Source organism: Hemicordylus capensis, chromosome 2 (assembly GCF_027244095.1).
Source record: "Hemicordylus capensis ecotype Gifberg chromosome 2, rHemCap1.1.pri, whole genome shotgun sequence".
NCBI classification, from domain to species: Eukaryota; Metazoa; Chordata; class Lepidosauria; order Squamata; family Cordylidae; genus Hemicordylus; species Hemicordylus capensis.
In genome coordinates, this window is record NC_069658.1 from 422653518 (window position 1) to 422676275 (window position 22758).

Here is a 22758-nt window from a genome sequence, read left to right on the forward strand (position 1 = left end):
ATAGCAATAGCACTTACATTTATATACCGCTCTATAGCCGAAGCTCTCTAAGCGGTTTACAATGATTTTAGCATATTGCCCCCAACATTCTGGGTACTCATTTTACCAATCTCGGAAGGATGGAAGGCTGAGTCAACCTTGAGCCCCTGGTCAGGATTGAACTTGTAACCTTCTGGTTACAGGGCGGCAGTTTTACCACTGCGCCACCAGGGGCTCTGGACATCCAACAGTATTGGTCTTATTTTGGCACCTATGAATTGTTCCCCAAGTGCCATCTCATCCTTGCACACTGTTCTCAGTTTGGATGGTTGGACAACCAGACAAATAAACTGGCAATGACAGCAACATAGATCGTGTGTGTGTGTGTGTGTGTGTGTGTGTGTGTGTGTGTGTGTGTGTGAATGGTCCTTTTGGATGAGCCATTTGTTTGCAGCCATACTTTCTCAATTTCTCTGGACTATCAATTCCACTCTGTGTCACAGCAGAATGGGAAATAATGCACAGCTTCCTCTGCTCTGGTTCCACCACCACATCATGGTGTGTGGTTGATAATTACAGCCTTACCCTTCTTGGGTTCATATGATACCAATGTCTTGGTATGCCCCAAATCTGCTGCACACACTCTCTAGAGCTCTTCATGATGGGCACAAAACACACCAGTCAGGACTAGCAGCTACATTTACAGTTCTTTTGGGTCAAGAGGCTTCCACATTCATGTTTTCTCAGGATGGCTTTTATTCCATTCTGTGATTAATGCACGTTCAGCCTCTTAGTTGGTTTCCCTAGTAGTGGAATAGCATTTTCTGCCATTCCTGCCTATCATGTACATAAGCAGCTACCTTATACCGAGTCAGACCATTGGTCCATCTAGCTCAGTATTGTCTACACAGAGTGACAGTGGCTTCTCCATGGTTTCAGGCAGGAGTTTCTCTCAGCCCTATCTTGGAGATGCCAGGAAGGGAACTTGGAACCTTCTGCATGCAAGCAAGCATATGATAATGAAGCTGAGATGTTGTGGGTACTGCCTGTTGTGATCCGTCTGCCTTTGTTATGATGGCTTCTAAATGATGTGTGTGTATGTATGTATGTATTTATAAAGTATTTATACTCTGCCACTACTGCTTGGGGCAGCTCACAACATCACGCCATGTACACTGCTCTGGGCTCCCTGGAGAAAGAGCGAGATATAAATGTAAAAATAAATAAATACATACATACATACATACATACATACATAAAACAGACAAGATTAAGGTAAGACACTAATAAAATTAAAGAAGTTAAGTTAAACTACTTAAAAGCCCAGGTTAAAACACTGTTTCAAATTAAAAGTTATTTAAAAAGCTAAAAACTGAGAACTATAAAAACTAAAGAACCTACCTAATGTCCTAAGCGGGGGGGGGGGCACGATGGTGACCGGCTAACAGCCTAACTTCAAAGCTCCTGCTTGCACTTTGACTTTCCCCCTCCCCAGACATGCCATCCAAGGGGGAGAAAAAGATTGAGGAAGAGTTCCAACAGCAAGAGCCACCCCCCCAAGGAAGGAGGGGGAGAACAAGGAAGAAGAAACAGCTGAAGATCGAAAACTTCCTCTCCCCCACTGATGCAGTGATGGGTGATTTGTTTACTTTGAGTACCAAGAACAGATTCACAGCCCTGGCCACGGAAGCCCCCACCAGCACTGCCAAGCCAGCACCCCAGGAGACAGATACCAACAATCCACTTTAGAACTGTCTCATCGGAGGGATGAGGAGGGAAACTCCTCAAGACAGAGGGATGGAAGTTTTATAGCTGGCCAAGCACTTTACTCTCAGTCTGACCTTGTTGCCCAGCAGCTAAGCAACACATGCTTGATTTCTGCTGAAAGTCTGATTATAATTTGAGGGCATCTGAACCAAATTGGGGGACAAATACAGAATTTAACACAAACTTTTGCCCATTTCTTGGCTAAGACCCAGCAAGGAGTTAAAAGCTCAAGTGACATCAACAGTTCCCAGCCAGCCCTCCCCTCTGCCTCTGCATCTGACTCACTGCACTGGATATGCCCAGAAGCAACTGAAAATAACAGGGATAAGCTGCCAAGACTCTTGCAAACCCATCAGATTCTTATCCACCTCTCTAGGAAGGACTGTTATTTATGGGCAACCCGAAAGAAAATAGTCACTTTCCTCTCAGAGCTCTTAAACCAACAAATCCCCCCCCCCCACAGAGTTGGTGAACTTTCACTTTTTACCGGCAGACTATAAAAGGCTATTTATAGCTTTTAAGTTAGCTCAAGTGCCCACACAGCTACTCCACTCAACCCAGAGCTTACGACAATTAAATATAACCTCTCACCGTGTCTTTAAAGATCTTGGCACCAGTTTGTTAATCACGGGCCTCTTAAACACCAGCAGCAATAAACCTGGCAGTCACACTAACAATAAATAAACCTGGCCCCGTGAGAGCTGTAGCAGCGCCTCACAAGCTGAGACACTCCAAGGACACAAATTCTAAACAAGCCTTCCAGCCAAGGTAAGCCACAACCAACTCTCTCTACAGAGTGGCCGATTCCCATCCCTGCAGACAAGATGATCTGCTTCAACTAAAGAGCAAGCTCACTGCACTTATGCAGAGACTGAGCCCCAAAACACAAAGAGATGATTACCCAACCACAGACACTGAAAGCGATCAGGAACTGCCAATGGAAGTCCAGCTGTCACCTCCCAAACACCTGCTAAAGGTGAATTCCACCAATTTTGTAACTGAATCAGGAACTGAAACTGCATCAGAAAGCAACTGTGATCACGACCGATCCCCCAGGTTCTCCCCTGTCTTCAATTAATATCTTTGGACATACAGAACAGAGGTTCTGGACACAGCTGACATGCGTCCAGGAGTAATGCTAGCCACAGACCCACATTTTGATAGTGTCACTGCCCTCCTTGTCCCAGACAGGCTATCGACACCATGGACTCCACAGGCCCTCCCTGCAATGCCCTCTCTCAAATCTGAGGGGTTGGCCTCTGTGATGGAAGATCTGACTCACACATACATCTTGACAGCCAATGAGAGTGAAGGACAGAGCCCTCCCCCCCCCAGCATCACCCCTACACACAGAACCATCATATTACCCTTCTGCTAATTCAAGGGATGCATTACCTAAATTGCAAGAGCTGGGAACTGACATGCCCTTGTCCAGTGATGCCCAAGTGGAGTAGGCTTGTGCATTTTGTTTTGATGTTTCTGTTTCATTTTTGGCCTGAATCTGAAACACCCCCATTTTGTCCTTTTTTCAAAATCAGCCAATCTGAAACACTTCAATTTTGTTCTTTGTTTGAAATTGCAAAATTCGAATCCGAAATGTTTTGGATTCTTAAAAAATGGCCCCGGGGCAAAACTAGTGGGTGGGAGTGGTAGTGCCCAAAGGGTGGGAGCTACCTCCCAAATTTCAGAGGAATTGGGCAAAGGGCTGATTTTTGGTGAATTTTTGAAGTTTAAGATTTTTCTCATAGGGAATAATGGAGGTTTCAGCAAAAGTATAGCTTCACATCAGGGAGAAAGGGGGTGGCCCAGAGCAGAGTGGGGTGGGTGGTAGTGCCCAGGGCAAGGGCAAGGAAGCTGCCAGAATTATTTCAAAGGAATTGGGCAGAGCGCTGATTTTTAAAGATTTAATGGAGTTTATGTGTCTTTAAAGTTCTTCCCCATAGGGAATGATGGAGGTTTCAGCAGCCCCATAACTGCAATTGGGGGGCACTGGGGTGGCCAAGAGCGAGTGGTGGTATAGAGCACATAGGGTGTCAACCACCCCCATGAGTTGCTAACCCATGGGGTACTGGGTTCTGTTGTTTCTGAGATGTTTTGAGTGTAGATTCTCTGGTAGCATATGAGAGTGGATTCATGGTTTGTCGTTTTAAATCTCATATGCTGCCAGAGAATCTACAGGCTGGGCTCAGGCTGGCAACAAGGCAGGCATAGGCAATGGCATGGCATCTCTCAAGGGGGTGAAAAAAAATCTTCTAGAACAAAAAAGCAGTGCAGCAAATAAATCAATTCCCAGGCTGACATGCAGTAGCCATAGCAGGCTGGTAGGCTGCGCTCAGGCTGGCAACAAGGCAGGCAGGCATAGGCAATGGCATAGCATCATAATGGCAACTTGAGGCATGCTATGCAATGCAAACTAGTTCTCTCTCTCTCTCTCTCTCTCTCTCTCCAATGAGGCAGAAAGGCAGAATGGTGAATGAATAACTAACTTGTTGAATGAATTGAAAGCCCCTCCTTGAACTCCCCCTCACCCCTTTCCCCTTCCTTCAACCCTTCTCCTGGCCAATGTGGGATCAGTAAAGAGTGGCAAGAGGCAAAAGAGCCGATGGGGAACAAGGAGAGAATCGTCAGCATGTCAGCCCATGCTTTAGGTCACTGATCAGAAAGTTGGAAGGGCGGAAAATTCAAAGAGATGTCAAACACAAAATGGAGACTGACTCACAGATCGCTACAAAATGGAGGTCCGAATCAACAAAACATTTTGTAGCCGAAACAAGGACATTTTGTTTTGTGCACAAAACCTTTGGATTTGGAAAATGGGTCTTTTGTTTTGTCTACAAAACACCCGAAATGGCCCATTTCGAGTACAAAAGGTTTTGTACCCAAAATGTTTCACACATCCCTAAACTGGAGACTGTGGTCATGCTAGACAACCCTCAAGGGCCAACTTATACCCAGGTCCATACCGCTATCCTCCCTGATATGAGATCCCAGACCACCTCGGAAGCCCCAGAGGTCTTCAACGCACAGGATATACTGCCAGGAACCGCCCCTGACAATGCTGAACTGAGTACCCAAGAAAGCCCACCAGAAAATGGGAGTATGCTGGACTCTCCTACTATCCTTCCTGGACTGGACCCAGGCCAGCTGGTCGATGGGACAGAAGTGACAAACTGAGGGCAACATCCGGGTCCCCGGAAACAGATGGACAGAGCCTGGAAGATGCCCCCCTTCTCCCTCAGAGCCTCTCCATGACATCCAGAAGACCAGCATAAGGTTACCCTCCTCAGCTGGAATGTGGCTGGGTGGGGTGCATTGGCAAACCACGCCTGTTTCACTGATTTCCTGGCTTGCTATGACATCATCCTAATACAGGAATCATGGATGACGGAGGAAATATCACTTAATGGATTCCTTTCATTCTTGGTTAGAGCTGAGCCAGCGAAGGGACAATCAAAAGGAGGCTTGGGGATACTAGTCTCCACCGCTCTTAGCGTGACAAGAGCTCTTCCTCCATTCAAGCATTATGCTATGACAGCTTTAATTCAACTCAGCAGTTGCTCCCTGCTGATAATTAATACCTACCTTCCTCCACAACAGTGGAAATCCCAGCTAAGCATAATCTGGGCCAAATTGGAAACCTACACTGCAGACCTTAGTCTTTCTCACCCTGACACACTGGTGATCCTGGCTGGTGATTTCAATGCTAGATTGGGCAGTGACGATCACACTCTTTATATGACACATCAACATCAATGCCTCCCCCCACTCAACCATGAGGATGAGGGACTCCTTCCCAACCGAACAGCAAAGGACCAGAGATCAAACTTTGTAGGACTCTGTCTGGCACAAACAGCAACTAAACTTAACGTTTTCATCCTAAATGGTGCTGTCCAGGGAGATCAGCTTGGAGAATATACCTATCTATCAGATTCAAGAATAAGCACTATTGACTATGTTATCATTTCCAGGGATCTGCTTCTTCTTGTAGAGAGCCTAGAGGTTGTTCCAAAATTTGATAGCAATCATTTTCTGATCGTCCTCCATCTAAAGTCTTTTCCCTATCCAACCCACACTGAGAATTGCTACCAACCTCCAATATTCTCGGCCAGAAGATCTCTCTGCTATGCCAAATGGTCTCCACAACTGGACCATGCCATAGCCAGGCTGCTTGCCTCAGAGCGGTTTCAGCATCTCCTACAGGCCCTGGTAGCAGTCGAACCTCCTGATAGACCCTTGGAGGTCTACAACACTCTGGTGGAGGAAATGCAACAGCACCTAAAAATGTACCTAAAAAGGGAAAGTAGTGCAACCCTACAGCAGCAACATCATCACTTCAAACCATGGTTTGACAAAGACTACATTAAAGCCAGGAAAGCTCTCATTACTTCCTACCAGAAGTGAACCAAAGGCAGCAATGGACCTGCTACAGCAGAAGAGAAGTTACAAACAACTGGCGGCGCATAAGAAAAAAGAAACCATGAAACACAACTGGTCACGACTCATCCAGGCAGCCCAGTCCAACGACACAGCAACCTTCTGGCACATTACCACATGCAACCATAGCAACGGCACGAACCAAATAGATTGCCATATTTCCCCCAGGGAACTGGGGGGAAAACTTCCATGAACTTTATGAGGATTCCTCTGCACTGAGCAGACACCCTGGGCAAGCTATAGAGGACACAGCCACATGGATACCTACTGACAACATCTGAAATCAAGAGCCTTGTCGCTCACTTGAGAACTGGAAAGGCCCTAGGGGAGGACCTGATTCCACCTGAGGCCATTAAAAACAATATGGAATGGTGGCCCCCTGTTTTGGCCTCACTATTTACCTACATTGATACACATGGCCATTTCCCCAAGGACTGGGAGACAGCAATCATTGTCCCCATTTTTTAAAAGGGTAGCAAAATGAACCAGCCAACGACAGGCCTATCAGCCTACTCAACACAATCAGCAAACTATATGTGAGACACCTATCCTGGAAAATACAGGACTGGTTGGAGCAAGAAAATCTGCTGGCAGAGGAGCAGGCTGGCTTCAGAGAGGGACGATCCACAATCAACCAGTGCCTAGTACTCCAACATCTTCTTGAAAAGTACTCTTCCTGTAACTCAACCTCCCTGTATGTAGCTTTCATTGACTTTAAAGCTGCTTTTGACTCTATTTCAAGAGTCAAATTATGGGAGAAGCTAGAGGCTTCCTTGACTGATCGGCGACTGCTATTCCTAATACGTATGCTACACACTGATACATCACTCAAGGTAAGGTGCAGCCCTCAAAGACATCTCACTAGTGCCATCAATACATGAAAGGGTGTAAAACAAAGTTGCATACTGGCCGCGTTATTCAATTTCTACATCAATACAATGGTGGGGCAACTTAACAACATAGACTTCCATCCCCCTAAACTCACAGGAGCCCACATTTCCACCCTATTATATGCGGATGATGCAGCAATACTCTCAAGGGCCCCAGTTGGCCTTAAACATGCACTGAAGGCATTAGCCCAGAATTGCAAGGAAGATCTGCTTGAGCACAACTATCAGAATACCAAAATCACGGCCTTTGCCAAAAGGCCCCAAACCCACTCCTGGTTCATAGATGGGCACAAGATTGAGCAGGTCCCTTGTTTTAAATATCTGGGGACAGTCCTGAACTCCAATGGTTCTAGGAAGACACAGGGGGAATATGCAACATTAAATGCACAGAGGAACACCTCCGCTATCCTTAAGTTCTTCTGAACAAGAGGTGGTCACTATATATCCGCAGTGCTAAAATTGGATGAAGCTAAGCCGCTAGCAGAGTTACCAGCTTGGCCCCTTCCCCAACTTTCTCAATCTGGAATGTGTGCAATAAAAGTTCCTAAGAGCAGTCCTTCAAGTACCAAGTTGTGTCTCTCTCACCACTCTGTGGCTGGAGACTGGCCTGATGAAAGTGAAGGCAAGGGTCTGGATGAACATTGGTTAAAGCTCTCCCGCTGCCCCTCAGGCCTTGCCCCCCTAAAGCTATGTTATGACTTCCAATCCAGTTGGAAAGAAGTAAACTATGAGTTTTTTAAAAGGCCCTGGGCCTATTCCTGCTTCTCTTAGTGAACATGAGATACAACCAGGCCAAGGCACTCATCAAACAGATATAGAGTGACAAGCTGACATAGGCAAGACCCCAAACTTCCTTGTCAGTGAAGGACTCAGGTATGCCAGCTCTCCTATGTCATACCTAATGCAACTGGAAGTCCCAAAGCATAGGAGGGCTGTCACACTGGCGTGCTGCCATGTTCTCCCCTCAGCTGTGCTTGCAGGACGCTAGAGGAAGATCCCAATCTCAGAGCATAAATGCCCCTGCAACTCAGGGCAGGTAGAAACAACAGGTCACATCCTCCTGCAGTGCCTGTTCTACAGGAACAACCGTACCTCTCTCATCTTACCATATGAATATTCTGAGCGAACAGACCAATTTTACACCTCTTTGCTGCTCTCCGATAGCAACCCTGTTACCACCTACAGTGTCGCCAGGTTGTGCACGGCAGCGATTAAAATTAAGCGGACGTTGACCTCGTGCCCAGCGTCCATCTCTATGAACTAGAGTGCAGCCCCATCTGCTGTCTTACTGTGGTAGTCCAAAAACCTATAGACCCACAACATCCTGGCTTGTCCCTTTCTGGTTCATAGTTGTTCCGGGAAGAGTATTTCTGATTACCTGTATTTGGATTTTAATCATATTTTTGTGTATTTGTATGTCCTTATTTTATATGGTATCATTTTATTGCATACCAGTTCCTACTTACTTTTAATGATGCCTTTTATTTATTTATTTCCTCTTAGACAGTAATTGAAATATTTCAAATCCTTTATGTTATATGCATGCAGTGTATTATCTATTGCTGCTTGGTTTTAGTGCATTCTTATGCCTTTTTTAACATGTCTCTGCTCGCAGCCATAGCTATATTTTCAATCATTTTATGCTAGTAGTGTGTTTAGAGTGCAATATATATTGCTACTTTGGTTTGTGTAATAATCACCTCTTTTACTTTATGCTGGTCTGTGACCATAATAAAGATTGATTGATTGATTGATTGATATCTAATGTCTGGAGTTTTTCATTCCAGACATGAGATGCAATGTTCTGGAGGAGCTAGTTTCATCTGCCCAAACTAGGCAGCACAGAACAATGCACTGCCTCAGATGATTGGTCAAATAGTCTATCACCTTTCAAGGTCAATTGAGCTTCAGGGAGAAATAAAACTTCATTTTCCAAAGAAGTACAGGACTTAATTTCCTACCCCTATTGAGTTAACACTGGCATGGGACAGAAACTACTCCAGTGATGAAAGTCCAAGCGGCCCTAAGAGGCTTTCCTCTTGGTGAGTTGACATTGGGTTAGAATGGAGACTACCTGACGAACCAGTCAATGCAGATTGGGGTGGTTCTCGGTGTCATATTTTTTATTAATAATAGAAATTTCATAACTGGTGGAAGGGTATAATTGGGAGTACGGTAGTTTGCATGGTTGAGCTACATTTACCCACCCAGGCTCAAAATTCACCCATAATACAAGACAAGGCTTTAAACATATTTTTAATACTGTGGTTATGGAACTGTGTTTTCAGTTTTTGTAGAGCACCTAGTGGATAATAGGTATTTTTAGAAGTAAGTAATGATGAAGAAGAAACTGAAATGGTTATTGCTTTAATTTTCCTGTAACATCAGAAATATCCATTCTACCACAGCAATCTAAAATAATACGTTTTTCCAAATTTCCTAAATATTTTGGAGCTGCTAGTGGATATAACACAATTTAGCCTAGAGACGAGACAGTGGGGGACATGATACCCAGTCTCCCTTAGGTGCTAAGGAGGTGCCGGACCTGTGCAACTTCCAAGCCAGCCTAGACAGTGTAGCAACGAGGCTGCTGCAGAGTGACTTGAAAGTGCTTCCAGAGGCACTTGAAAGTTATTGTGCAGCAGCCCTTCTGTCTAGCCCATCAGGGCTGCCTTTGGCATTGTGCAGCAGCCCCAGCACATCCTTAGTGTTGACAGGAGAGTGTACATCATGTCATGCACTGTGATGTCCGCAATCGGTATAAAAGCAGAATAATTCCTAGTTTACCTGGCAGCCTCCTTTAAACCCACTTTCAGTGCCAGCACAAACCATATTCTCTGTTATCATTCCTCTATACCAGCGCTTTTGATTACAGATTTCCAGTGAAAAAATGTCCACCTGAGCTTCTTTTAATGTATACTGAAGTGGACCTATAATAAAAACAACACAGTGTTAAGAAGTATGCTTGTGTTTGTTGATGTTCTCTAAAACAATGTTCTCAATGAGTGTGGCATGGCACATTATTTATTTATTTATTTCATACATTTATATACTGGCCCAAACCAAAGTCTCGGGGCGGTTCACAACCATAAAACACCACAAATAAAACATTAAAATCAATTAAAACTCCAAACGCTGCTTAAAACAAAATCAGTTTACAATATCTAAATTACAAAAGTTAAAAGGCCTGGTTAAAAAGATGAGTCTTCAAAGATCTTTTAAAAACCGCAAGAGATGGGGAGAGTCTTATGTCAACGGGAAGCGCATTCCAAAGTCTCGGAGTGACAACTGAGAAGGAAAGACATTAGTCTTTCCAAAAGCAGCACTATTCTTTCGGAGCAGGGGGAGAATTGGGGCAATCACCCAGCCCTGCACCATTGAGCTCCCCCATCTAGGGCACCCTGGGCCATGCAGTGCAGGTGAGGCAAAGTGACCAAGTGGAGATTCTGGTCGGAGTCTCCTCTTCCTCACTGCCTCCAGCCCAGGAGCATGGCTCCAGCTGCAGCAGCTGAGCTCCAACCCAGCTGAGCCTTGCAGTGTGCTCTGCTTGGCTGTGTGCAGTGGCGGCTCTGGTTGGAGTACAGCCCAGCCAGAGTTGCCACTGCACATAGCTGAGCAGAGCACATCATGGGGGCCCAAATGGGTCAGAGTGCAAGTGCAGCTACTGTAGCAAGAACCACACTCCAAGGCTGTTGGCACTGGGAAGACTCCGGGCAGGAATTTCCTTGCCACTTTAGATGGGGCATCACCCATGGGATAATATCCTTGTGGCAATTGTTCAGTTTGTCATAATTGCGAGAAACTTAGGAATCCTTTGAACCTCCAGGAATATCTCATAGGAGATTTTTTTCAACTGCAATACTAAGGGGGTGATTTGTGTTATCCAGTGCCCTGGTGCATTACTACATGTGGGGACTGCTACTAGGAATATACAAACTAAAACTGAACATAAAAGTTTCATTAGAAATGGAAAAATACAGGCACCTTTGGTCAAATATTTTTCAACTGAATCATAAAGTGGAGGATTTACAATTTTGGTATGTGGAAAAGATTAGAAATAGCAATGGAAACAATAATATTTTCTTAGCATGACGTGAACCTTTTTGGATCCACACACTCAAAACACGGACTCCCTTTGATTTGAATGAGGAGGTAAATTGGCTATCTGGATGCTGATTCTTATTTCTGGCCATCGTTACTATCATTTGATAGTGAATATTCATACAACTTTTAAATAATTGTATTGTTCGATGTGTGTTTTAGATATATTGACTAAGGATTATATATTGGATATAATGCATTTGGCCCCTAATGTGATTAGTGGTGGGCATATTCGTGGGAGAGATATGCATGTATATTCTAGTAGATATGGGAAACAAAGTGGTTTGTACAATATTGTTGGGTATTACAGATCTATGTAAGCAAGTGCAGTATATATGTACAATAGATGGAAGGTATATATGATTTTGTTTTATGGGTTGGTTGTTTCTATGGTGGCTACACCTTTCTTTTTTGCACAGAAGGATATTAATGTATTCTAATATATAGGCTTAGGATAAGTAGTTTCAGAATTGCTATGTTTGATTGGAATTCAGTTTATGGTTTGTTTATTTATTACATTTCTATACAGTCCCAGCAATCCAAAGGCTCTGGGTGGTTTACATCTGCTTGAATTACAGTAATGGAAAATGCCTGATACAATAGTATTTAAATGTTGAGAGACGTTAGGAGTAGAATAGTAAGAAGGCAGTGTCCCCCCTCCCCCTACTGTATTTAGAATTAGAAGGTTGAATATACTCAGTTAGTATGATTCTTAGTTGTGATAAATGTTTGTGATGTGGTATCTCCAAGTGTTAAAGAATAGATAAATACATATAAGTAACTGCCTGGATAAATCATAACCAGATTTCCTTCATCACCTTTCCTTTTTCCTTTTTAGGTAAGGCCTTATAACACTTTTTACTCTGTAACAGTATTTCTGGATTTATTCCATGAGTTCCCTCTTTATTCAATTAAAAATACCTGAAAAAACTTTTTTGCCTCAAAGAATACCTCCCAGTCAAGCCATGGTTTGAGCCTTTGGATATAAATGCTGGTTTATTAAGCTTGTTGTCTATCAATGTGTACTTTAGCTAAAGATAAGCCTGTCGTACAGTTCCTGCAGTCTCTTCTGTGAGTTCTATGGAAAAGAAGCCCATAAAATTAAAAAGGCTTCAAAATATAGCAACTCAATTGTTAAATTCTCTAACTCCATATTTCATTTATCCTCATAGGCCTGATTTCTAGTTCCCGATCTGGAGACATAGAGCCTTCTTTATTTATCTGCCTTTCATTAGATTTCAGTAACAACATGACAGGAAAATGGTCACTATCAGGGCAAATCTATTTTAAAGCAATTATGACAAACATATTTTAAAAGCAGTATGAGCCAGTATTTGGGTCTTTGCCTGATTGGCCACCTGTAACAAAGGAAACAGCTGAACTTATTCTTCTGTTGAAAGCAGGAAAGGCCTCGGGGCAGGACAGTATATCATCAGAATTAATTAAGAAAAATGCAGACTGGTGGATGCCTGTGTTAGCTTCCTTTTTTACATTTCTTTACCAAACAGCACTGATCCTGAGGGAGTGAAGAGTGGCTATCTTCTGCCCCATCTTTAAACAGAGGGGACCCTAATAATTAATGGCCCATTGTTTGTTTGTTTAACAAATTTTACACCACCTAAAACTTATGTCTCTGGGCAGTTACAATAAAATACAGATTAAAACAAAATTAAAACATTAAAACACTAAAATAACTTAAATTTTAACACATGGTTTAAAACTGTAAGTCTAATTAAAAGCCTGGATGATTAGCCTTCTAAATGATTGGAACTAGGACTCTGACAGCATCAGCTTTCAGCTGCAATGTCGCATAGTGACCACTGGTGTTTTTTAGGGTGATAGATCATAGTGTTGGTAATAGTGTCCTCCCCTCTTTGTTCTTCCAGTGTGAATCTCCATTTTGTCTCTCCAGAGATGGCTGTTTGTTTTGGTCTCTCTCTTCAGCCATGAGCTACAGCTGAAATATGCTGCAGGCTTTTTCACATTTGTTTGTAACTTTTTCTTTGAATAAATCCTTGTAGTTCTTCAACACTAAAGAACTGCCTCAAGACCTCTTGCTTTGCTGCTTTCTCACCAAATGGGTTTTGCTCTGCTATTTGGTGACTGAACTGCCATTCTTCCCCTCATAAATATCATCAGCAAGCTCTATGTGAGATATTTATTTTAGAAACTGCAAGAGTGGATGGAGAGTGAAAATTTAATCATGGTACAGCAGGCTGGATTTTGCATGAGAAAATCTACTTTGGATCGTGGGTTGGTTCTCAGACTTTTCATAGAAAAATATTCTGGAAAGCCTAAAACATCATTTTATGAAGCATTTGTAGATTTTAAAGCCGCCTTTGAATCCATTTCCAGGAATATGGGAGAAACTGGGAAATTCTTCAATAGATCGATGGCGTAGCTTTCTTGCTCATCTGGAAATTATATAATGACATGTCCTTAGAAGTCCGCCACAATTTACAAGGACACTTTTCTAATTGTATACCAGCGGATAAAGGAGTTAAAGAGGGCTGTAGCCCTGCCCCCTTACTATTCAACCTCTATGTTAATTCCTTACTTGAGAAATTCAGAGGGCAGGATTTTCACTCCCCTAAAATTAAATCTCATTGTTCTCATGAGAAACCTATACACAGGACAGGAAGCCACAGTCCAGACACAACATGGTGAAACAGAGTGGTCCCAGATCGGCAAATGAGTAAGACATGGCTGTATAACTCCTTATTTATTCAACTCATATGCTGAAAATATACTGAGAGAAGCTGGATTGGAAGAAGATGAGTGTGGCTTTAAAGCTGGAGGAAGAAACATCAATAACCTACCCTACACTGATGACACCACTCTGATAGCTGAGAATGTAGATGTTCTGCAAGCTCTAGTAATGAAAGGAGCATAGTGAGAAAATGGGACTATGACTAATTGTAAAGAAGACTAAACTAATGACAATGGGTACAGCAACCAGCCTCAGAATTGATAATGAAGACAATGAAGTGGTGGATAGCTTCTGCCTTTTAGGATCGACCATCAACAGTAAAGGATCCAGCAGTCAAGAAATACTCTGTAGACTAGCACTTGGTAGGGTTGCAACGAAGGCCTTGGAAAGGATATTTAGATGCCGCAACGTGTCTATACCTACAAAGATTAGAACCATTCAGACAATGGTTTTTCCTGTGATGCTCTATGGATGTGACAGCTGGACTTTGAAGAAGCAAGATAGGAAAAGTATTGACATTTTTGAACTTTGGTGCTGGAGAAGACTTTTGAGGATACTATGGCCAGCCAGGAAAACAAACAAATGGATCATAGAACAAATCAACCCAGAATTTCACTTGAGGCACAAATGGCCAGGCTCAAACTATCATGCTTCAGACACATTATGCGAAGACCCAGCGCCTGTGAGTAGTCCATAATGCTGGGAAAAGTTGAAGAGGACGACCAGCAGCAAGGTGGATGGACTCGATTACAACAGCAATGAATGCACAACTGAGAGACTTTAAAGGCCAAGTTGAAGACAGATCATCCTGGAGAGAATCTATCTATGTGGTCACTAAGAGCCGACACCGACTTGATGGCACTTAATCAATCAATCAAAATTTCAAATAAATTTGTTAATGCTCTCCTATATGTGGATGACATAGCAATATGTTCCAGGTTGCCAATTGGGCTGAAAAGAGCTCTGAGAGTATTATCCCTAGGGAGCTCAGAGGAAGAGCTTGTGATAAATTACCAAAAAATCAAAATAGTAGTCTTTGCTAAGAGACCATTGAAGATAGAAGATAAAATGTGGCTATTATAGGAACATAGGAAGCTGCCTGAGTCAGACCATTGGTCTGTCTAGCTCAGTATTGTCTTCATAGGCTGGCAGTGGCTTCTCTAAGGCTGCAGGCAGGAATCTCTCTCAGCCCTATCAGAGATGCCAGGGAGGGAACTTGTAACCTTTTGCTCTTCCCAGAGTGGCTCTATCCCCTGAGGGGAATATCTTACAGTGCTCACACATCAAGCCTCCCATTCATATGCAACCAGGGCAGACCCTGCTTAGCTACGGGGACAAGTCATGCTTGCTACCACAAAACCAGCTCAATTATTGGTTAAAAATCAGGTGTTTTTCGGTTGGTCTAGCCTCCGTGACATTGGAAGATTCTTTTATATCAACTTGTTATCAACAAATAGAGACAAAGCGTCTACTATATGGCTAGCGCTTGTCTCTTTGAAGGCTTTACAAACAACGACAGGGGCAGGGGCGGCAGAGGAACTCTGCCACCCCAAGAAGATTTTTCAAATGACCAGCGCCGGAGGGGGAAGAGCGGCGGCGGGGGGTAAGTACTACCACCACCACCCCGCTTAAAGCAATAGTCCCCCGCCCATCCGGAACGCCGGACCTCTGTACCGGTCCGGCGGTCTTTTGAATTGTGCCGGACCGAACCGTGCACACTCCTACTAGGTGGGTGGGACCTAGAGGGCCATTGTAGAGGAAGAATTGTTTTTGTTAGAAAGAGCTGGCTGGAGGAGCAGAGGAGATGTGGCCGTGAGGTCTGGCTGCAGGGAAATCTCTCTGCAAATCCACGGAAGCCAGGAGGGATTTGAATCCTCTACCATGGTTTGGTGAATTCAAGAAGAAAAGGAAGCCAGGGCTTTTTGGCTTCAGGAAGTAGCATTAGACTTTTTGTTTTCTTTTGTGTGTTTTGTATATCCCTGAAACTGTTCTGTGAACGTTTTCCTGTAACGTAACTAAACTAAAAACACTAGCCTTCACCCATCCATCCAGGGCATTTTTAAAAGACTCTGTAAGTTAATTATGCTTTTGTATTTTCCTACATACCTGTTCCTTGCATTTGGGTAACCACAATTTTTAAAGCATGCTGCCCCAATTTCATCTGGGGTGGTTTCTGAAATATTTTTGTAACTTACTGAGTATTTTTACCTGTAACTAAAGCTGTGAAAGTCACAGACGGATGCAGTCTGTAGCATTTGAATAAAATTGTTTGTCTTTTTGTTCTTTTCTTCTAAAAGCCTCATCCAAATGGGATTTTAACTCAGAAGAAAGGGGAGGGCCTGGAAGGGGGTCTAATTCTGGTGCACACATGCCTCAGTTGTTCAGCAGTCTACCAGTTTTCTGTAGGCCACATGTAGGCATGCACGTTTTCTGTACCACGTGTAGGCATGCACATGGAAGGTTTTTGCATTTAGTTTAAAGCAACATAAAGGGAGTTTTTTCCCTGGGATTTCCACCCCAGCCCAGGGAGGGTCAAGTTCTGTGATCAAGAGGGGGGGGGGTGGCAGCCTTTTAAAAAAACTACCAGAGATTCAGGAAAGTTTAAGGAAAAGCCTTGCTCAGAAAGCATAGGAAGGATTTTTCTTCCCCTCATGTGGGCTTGCTCTGAGACAAAGGCCATAAACCGCTATATAACCAGTGTACACTGGTTGTCACAGAGCAGATATCTGAATGAAGCTAACTGTACAGAATTACTGAGAAAGAAATAGTCTTCCTTTAAAAATTAAAAAAAGCAATATCCAGAGCTCCATTCCTGTGAATTATCTCTTTTGGTGATCAGAAAGACACTGAAGGGTAATGGTGCTCTAACCACTTTTTCTCTAACGGTCATGCAGTCACATGAGGAGTGGAGAAGGATCACCATGAGGAGCTTTTGTAGTTGTTCTGGGGGAGGATCCTGCATGGACATGAATCCCATTGTGTGAATTCAATGAAGATCACAAGAAGGATCAGCAGGTACTTTGAAGAAAGGGAAAGCTACATTGTTTGCTCATGCCTACCTAGTAATGAGCCCAGGAGAAAAATGAACTTTATACCACAGTGAAAAAACTGGACATTTACTAATCTTGATTGCTATCAAAAAGTGGCTGGAAGGAGTTATCTTATAACTTCCAGTGCTCTGAAAATATTACAAACAAGATCCACAATTTGACATAATGTTGTTTACTTGTACACCTAAAATCGAAGTGTGAGTGCAACACATCTATCACCTAGTATAGTTCTCAAGAGCTGTGGTTGGTGAAAAAATCCGTGTTAAGTGAACACTTGGTGGCCAAGCTTGATGTCCCTTGTGTGAAATACTCCTGAAAGTACACACATCACAGAAATTTTGGGGATCACTCTAACACAGCAGCAACCTTATGGAATTCATTGGTCCAACAATTACAGTTGCTCCATGTCCCTTAGTCTGTCAGATTAAAACAGCAGGTAGTTTGAAGAGAGCGAAATCTGCAGAGTTTGCTCATGCCTATTCAATAATGAACCCAGGAGGAAAGCAGAATTTTATACCACTGTTGCAAGACAGATAACAGTGGACCTTTCTTATAACATTCTTGTTGCTTCCAAGAGGTGGCTGGAAGGAGCTTTCTTGCTGTGTCCAGAACAGATTATCGGTGAGATCCATTTCACACACAGTTGTTTACATATACATCTAAAACTGTAACAATGCCACACATGTTGTCTGCCAGCAGCTCTCTGTTTAGTGTACACATGGTGGCAAAGTTCAGTTTCCCCTGTGTGAAACAGTCCCAAATGTACTCATGGCTCAGAAACTTTATGTGATTTTCACTTAACTATATTCATTGAAAGGGGGGAAATATATGCAAGACTTACCTTGGAGTCTTTTGTTTCCCCATCCAGATATATAACATGGATTCTCATTAGTCACAACCAGAGAGGCGTCAGGCAAGCAGACAGGCTGAATATAGTTATTGTATGGAATATACTCATTTAGTTTAAGCAAGGCAATATCATTTTGATACTTCTGGGAACTGTAATCAGAATGGACCATGATACCACTAATCCCAATTACTACAGTGTGAGGTTGATATCTATAAAGATTATTGATTCCAGTCACAACCCTAAAAAAATCTAGGTCCCTAGGAGGGAGGGAGGGAGGGGGAGAGAGAGAGAGAGAGAGATCATTTGCAGAGTCAATTATTACCATCACATCACTACTTCAGAGTCAGAGAAACTTATATGTTGTCTCTTACCTCACACCTAGTGCAGAAGCTATACACATGGAGCCAGATTCTGATCAAGTTGTGAAAGGCATTGTTTTTCTCCAAATAAAAGCAATATAACAAAGTATATATGTCCAAATATATAAAGAAGTAACAATTAAAGCACTTGCAAGAATACTACTACTTCAATTCAAAATTCCCTTCAAAAAACAACCTTCTAATCTTATCATAGCAAATTCCTATTTTGCATTGTGTGAATATTCTATACAGAATCAGTAAACACCATTCACTAAAAGTTGAATACAGAAAATAATGCGGAAGATTAATGCGGAACTGAATCGTTCCCATACATACTAAAATCAGAAGCCAAATAACTATACAAATAACTATACACATTTACAGGAGTGCTGAATGTGTTTCTCCTCAGCAGCAGTCAATTCAGGCTTCATGACTAACCTCCTCGGAAATGGAGGGAATTTGCATAAGCCATTTATCATTCAGCATGGGTGCCTGCAATTCAATGTGAAAAATCCCACTGAACACAATGCAAACTTGAAAAAATGTTCCTCCAGAAGTAAGGCAGCCATAATTTGGAAACAGGATGTACACACCCTATCATAATCTGATTATTTTTCATTGCTATCTCAGGTAATGGTGGTTTTGAATTAATCAGCAAGACAAAAGCAGCATATAACAGAAGTAACAGTAAAAATTGCCATTCTGTCTCTAGGTAGAACCTCTTAGATTTGGTAACAAAATTAAAAACTTAAATATTTTAATTTTGCTAGCCACCCTGCCTGTAGAACAACACAGAAATATATTACATGATCAGTTAAAATGGGGTTAATAATACTGTCCTGCTTTACAAGATTGTTGTAAGAATTACTGTAGAAATTTGCATGGGGACTTTTCCAGAAAATGTTCAAATTCAAAATTTTCAGGAAAACCCACATCTCTGTCCAGGTCCTAAGCCTGGTCAAATGCAGTTTAAGCTGCCTCAGGTTCTTTTTCCATGCCATTCTCCCAAGGGAATGAGAATAATAATTATTCCACTTATTTTAAGCCAAATTTTAGGTTACGGCCCATTTGACCCACGAGTATACCCCTTAGGTTCGGGCAACAACACACCATTGGGTTCTATGCCTGTGTAACAGCCACAGTCGGAAGACTGACAACTCCTTGCAGTTATCCAACTCCACCCCGTCGTGTGCAATGAATCCATTAGTTAAGGCAGTTGGAGAGCTGTTGTTGCTCAATCCTTTAACAACTGCCATTAAAGACAATCATCTAATGAAGCAAAAAGAATGCCTCACTAAGGGAGCTGCAAAGGTAAGTTAGAGAGATACGTGAGTTATGTTACACTTGTAATGGGGAAGTGGGTGGGCTGTGTGAATACACAAGGATTACTCAAGGATCATCAGTTTCAGGTAAGTAACCTGTTTATCTTCTTCATCATCCTTAGTGTATTCTCACCATTGAGTGATTAGTCTGCTTACCACAAGGACGGAGGGTACAGCTGTCCACAGCAGAACTTGTTTCAAAACTCCCTGTCCAAAGGAAGCCTCTCTTGCCGATCTTATACCTAGCACATAATGTTTCACAGATGGTAAGTCAGAAGAACTCCAAGTTGCTGCTTTACAAATGTCCTGTCCTACTGGAACCCCTGCAAGATTTGCAGAAGGAGAACCATCAGCCCTAGCAGAATGTGACTTAACATTCAAAGGAGAGTTCATATTTGGTATTTGATAGGCTGTATTAACCGTTTCTAAAATTCAATGCTATAGACATTGCTTTGAAATTCTCTTCCCTTTGTTCTGCCCTTGATATGATACGAACAGTCCATTGTCCTGTCTAAACTCTTTTGTCCTATCTATGTGTATTTCCCTTTCTGCCTCAGAAATTCGAGTTTGAAAGGAAGCTGGAAGCGCAATGAATGTCTTGGCCAAGGCTGTAGCTATAATTGAGTGGATGGGTTCAAAGAATCCGGGCCCAGGGCCGCCCAGCTCCAACCCCTCCCTATTTTCTCTATTATCTCCCTCACTCCAAGGGGATGCCGGGGAGAGGGGCGAACATAGGACCCCTCTCCCCAGCTATGCCCCTGGTCTTGGCTGACATGAAATGATGCTACTTTGCATCAAAAGCCAATGTCTGTACGAAGGAAATCTCGGATATGATTTCTGAAATCTCAGATATGATTTATCTACTCTCAAAGCAGCTAGTTCACTTACTCATCTTGCCAAAGTAACAGCTATTAGGGACACCGTTTTATAAGAAACTTTGAACAGATGGCAAAATTACCCTGTAAGGTTTTGCCCACAAGAGCAGCGAGCACTACCGATAGATTCTGAATAGGAACTGGATAGTGAACTTGGATACATATTCTGCAGTCCTTTAAAAAACCTTTTTGACTTAGGATGTGAAAATACTATTCTTGAATCAATATTTTCATGGTTCACTGAAAGGTGCACTTTTAATGAACTGTTAGATATGTAAATAACAAAATAATGCAACTGGGCCTTTCTCCTTTTGAACTTCTCACTCGGGAATGCAATAAGGTGAAGGAAATACTATTTCTCCGGTTGCATGACACTGAACGTCAGGAATTAATGTCTTTGGCCAACAGGACTTGTTCCCCTTTGCATTTTGGGATTTTGCCACCTAGGGGAGATAGAAGTGCCAATTACTTAACAACGTTGCACTTTTCTAAATTTCGGGTCTCATTTGCTCAGGCTTGGTTAAACGTGTTGCCCTCTTCTCTTTTGGAACAGAGGCTTGCTAAAGACCAGTCTGCTACGGTTTTTTGCCCTTGTGGTGCTGGCCTCCTGGAAACTGTCACCCATGTCCTGCTATATTGTTCTTTGTATCGGGATGCTAGAGAAGAATTTATTTCCCTTTTGTTACTCAGATTTCCTGGGAGGTGCGAGTGTTTTTATACATATTACTGTCTCGCAGATGTAAACTCTGAGATTATAAAAATTGTAGCAAAAAAATGTTATATTGACATTAGGTTAAGGTCTCAATTCAGTGTTTAACTGTGGGAACTGTTTATGCTTTTTAAACTAATTTTTTAATGAATGACTGTATTTTGTTTTATTATATTTTAGTATTGTTGTATTGGATATGTTTGTTATTTCTATTTCTGCTGGCCAATGGCTGTAATAAAATTGGTGATGATGATGAACTGTTAGAAAAGCCTTTGATCTTCAGATTTGTCAAGTCCTGAAGAACTTGTTCAACTGAGGCTGTAGATGGCTCAAAACCTTTTCCTTTAGCATAAGCAGAAAACCTTGCTCACTTTGCAGAGTAAGACCATGGATTCTTTTCTATTATTCACAGGTATCTCTTACAGCAGTTTTTCTATAGGATTTAATTGCAGATTCTCCACACTGTTAATTTTAGCATTTCTACGACTGGACGAAGCTCACTGCTACGTGAAATGAGATCTGCTTGTAGTCTCATGTACATTGGTTCAGTAGGGATGCAGATAAAAATTGCCTTGGCCACCATGGAACTATCAATAGTATGTTTGCTCCGAAAGATAATATTCTGGCCAACACTTATAGAAGTACCAAAAAAATGGGGAAACGTAGCTCGGAGTCCCTGACCAGTCTATTTGAAATGCATCCCTTGAGAATCTCTCCCTACTTCCACCCAGGAGCAGTAATGATGGCATTTCTTGTTTTCTGCTGTTGCAAACAAATCTAAGGTCACGGTTCCCCAAAGCTGAAGGTATTTTATCAGATAGCTCCAACTTGTGAATCTCTCTGCTGAACTAATCTGCTTGTATAGTGTCCATTCCTCTGATATGAATTGTCATCACTGTAATGTCCTGGTGTATGCACAAATCACAAATTGTTATTGCTAACTCACATGGGGATCTGGATATGGTACCCCCTTGCTTGTTTATACAGACAATAGTTGTGGTATTATCTAAATAACACTGTTTTTAGGAGTGGTTGGAATGCTTTTAATGTTCTCAAAAAAGATAGGAGCTCTAAATAACTGATAGGGCACTCTCTCTTCTTCTCTCCATATATTGCTTACAATGTGCGTAAACCATCCCTGAAGAGATGCATCTGAGGTCAGTGTCACTGATGGTCTTAGAGGTTCGAAGGCAATGGTCACAGACAAGTTCTTGACCTGCGTCTACCACATTAAAGAGTCTAGAATCTTTCTTGGAGCAATAGTAAAACCCTGATTGTGTTTTTGGTTGCAATGTATCCTGAGGAACCAGAGTTGCAGAGGGTTTATTCTTAGCCTTGCATAAGCTACAAAAGTCATGCAAGGCCTAATAATACCTGAACTCCCGCACACTCTGAGTTGGAATTTCCAGGAATTTGCTGACCTTCAATTTTATTTGCTGTTTTCTGGTCTGTAGCAGGAATGCCCTCTTCTAGTTTGCATACAAAACAGCTCCCATACAGGAGGACCTCATTAACTGCGGGTATAGCACTTGTGGTTTTGTGTATCCATGATCAGGTAATTAGCAACCAACCTCAGTATACATGGAAAAAAGGGGGGTTGAACCCACATATCTGTGGTCGGGGGTGTCTGGAAATGACCTCTGGGGTCATTTCCAGCTGCCATTTTGTGCCATTTATTTTTTAAAATGGGCAAAACCTGCAAATTTTCGCTG

The 22758-nt window shown here is 42.5% G+C and overlaps 1 protein-coding gene across 7 annotated transcripts in view; it reads right to left on the bottom strand.

Annotated features, from left to right (window-relative positions):
* LOC128343176 (transmembrane protease serine 12-like) overlaps positions 1 to 22758 on the bottom strand; it is a 77236-nt gene that overhangs the window by 39574 nt on the left and 14904 nt on the right. For 6 of the 7 annotated variants that reach the window (XR_008315363.1, XM_053291766.1, XM_053291769.1 and 3 more), the window contains 2 exons: positions 17773 to 18038; positions 9858 to 10000 (listed from right to left, as the gene is read on the bottom strand). The exons of the other annotated variant lie outside the window; for it this stretch is intronic. Coding sequence is in view for 5 of the 6 variants with exons in the window: in XM_053291766.1 (XP_053147741.1) it covers positions 9858 to 10000; positions 17773 to 18038 (409 nt within the window). In the remaining variant the exon portion in view is untranslated. The remainder of the gene's footprint in view (positions 1 to 9857; positions 10001 to 17772; positions 18039 to 22758) is intronic. 7 annotated transcript variants of the gene reach the window in all.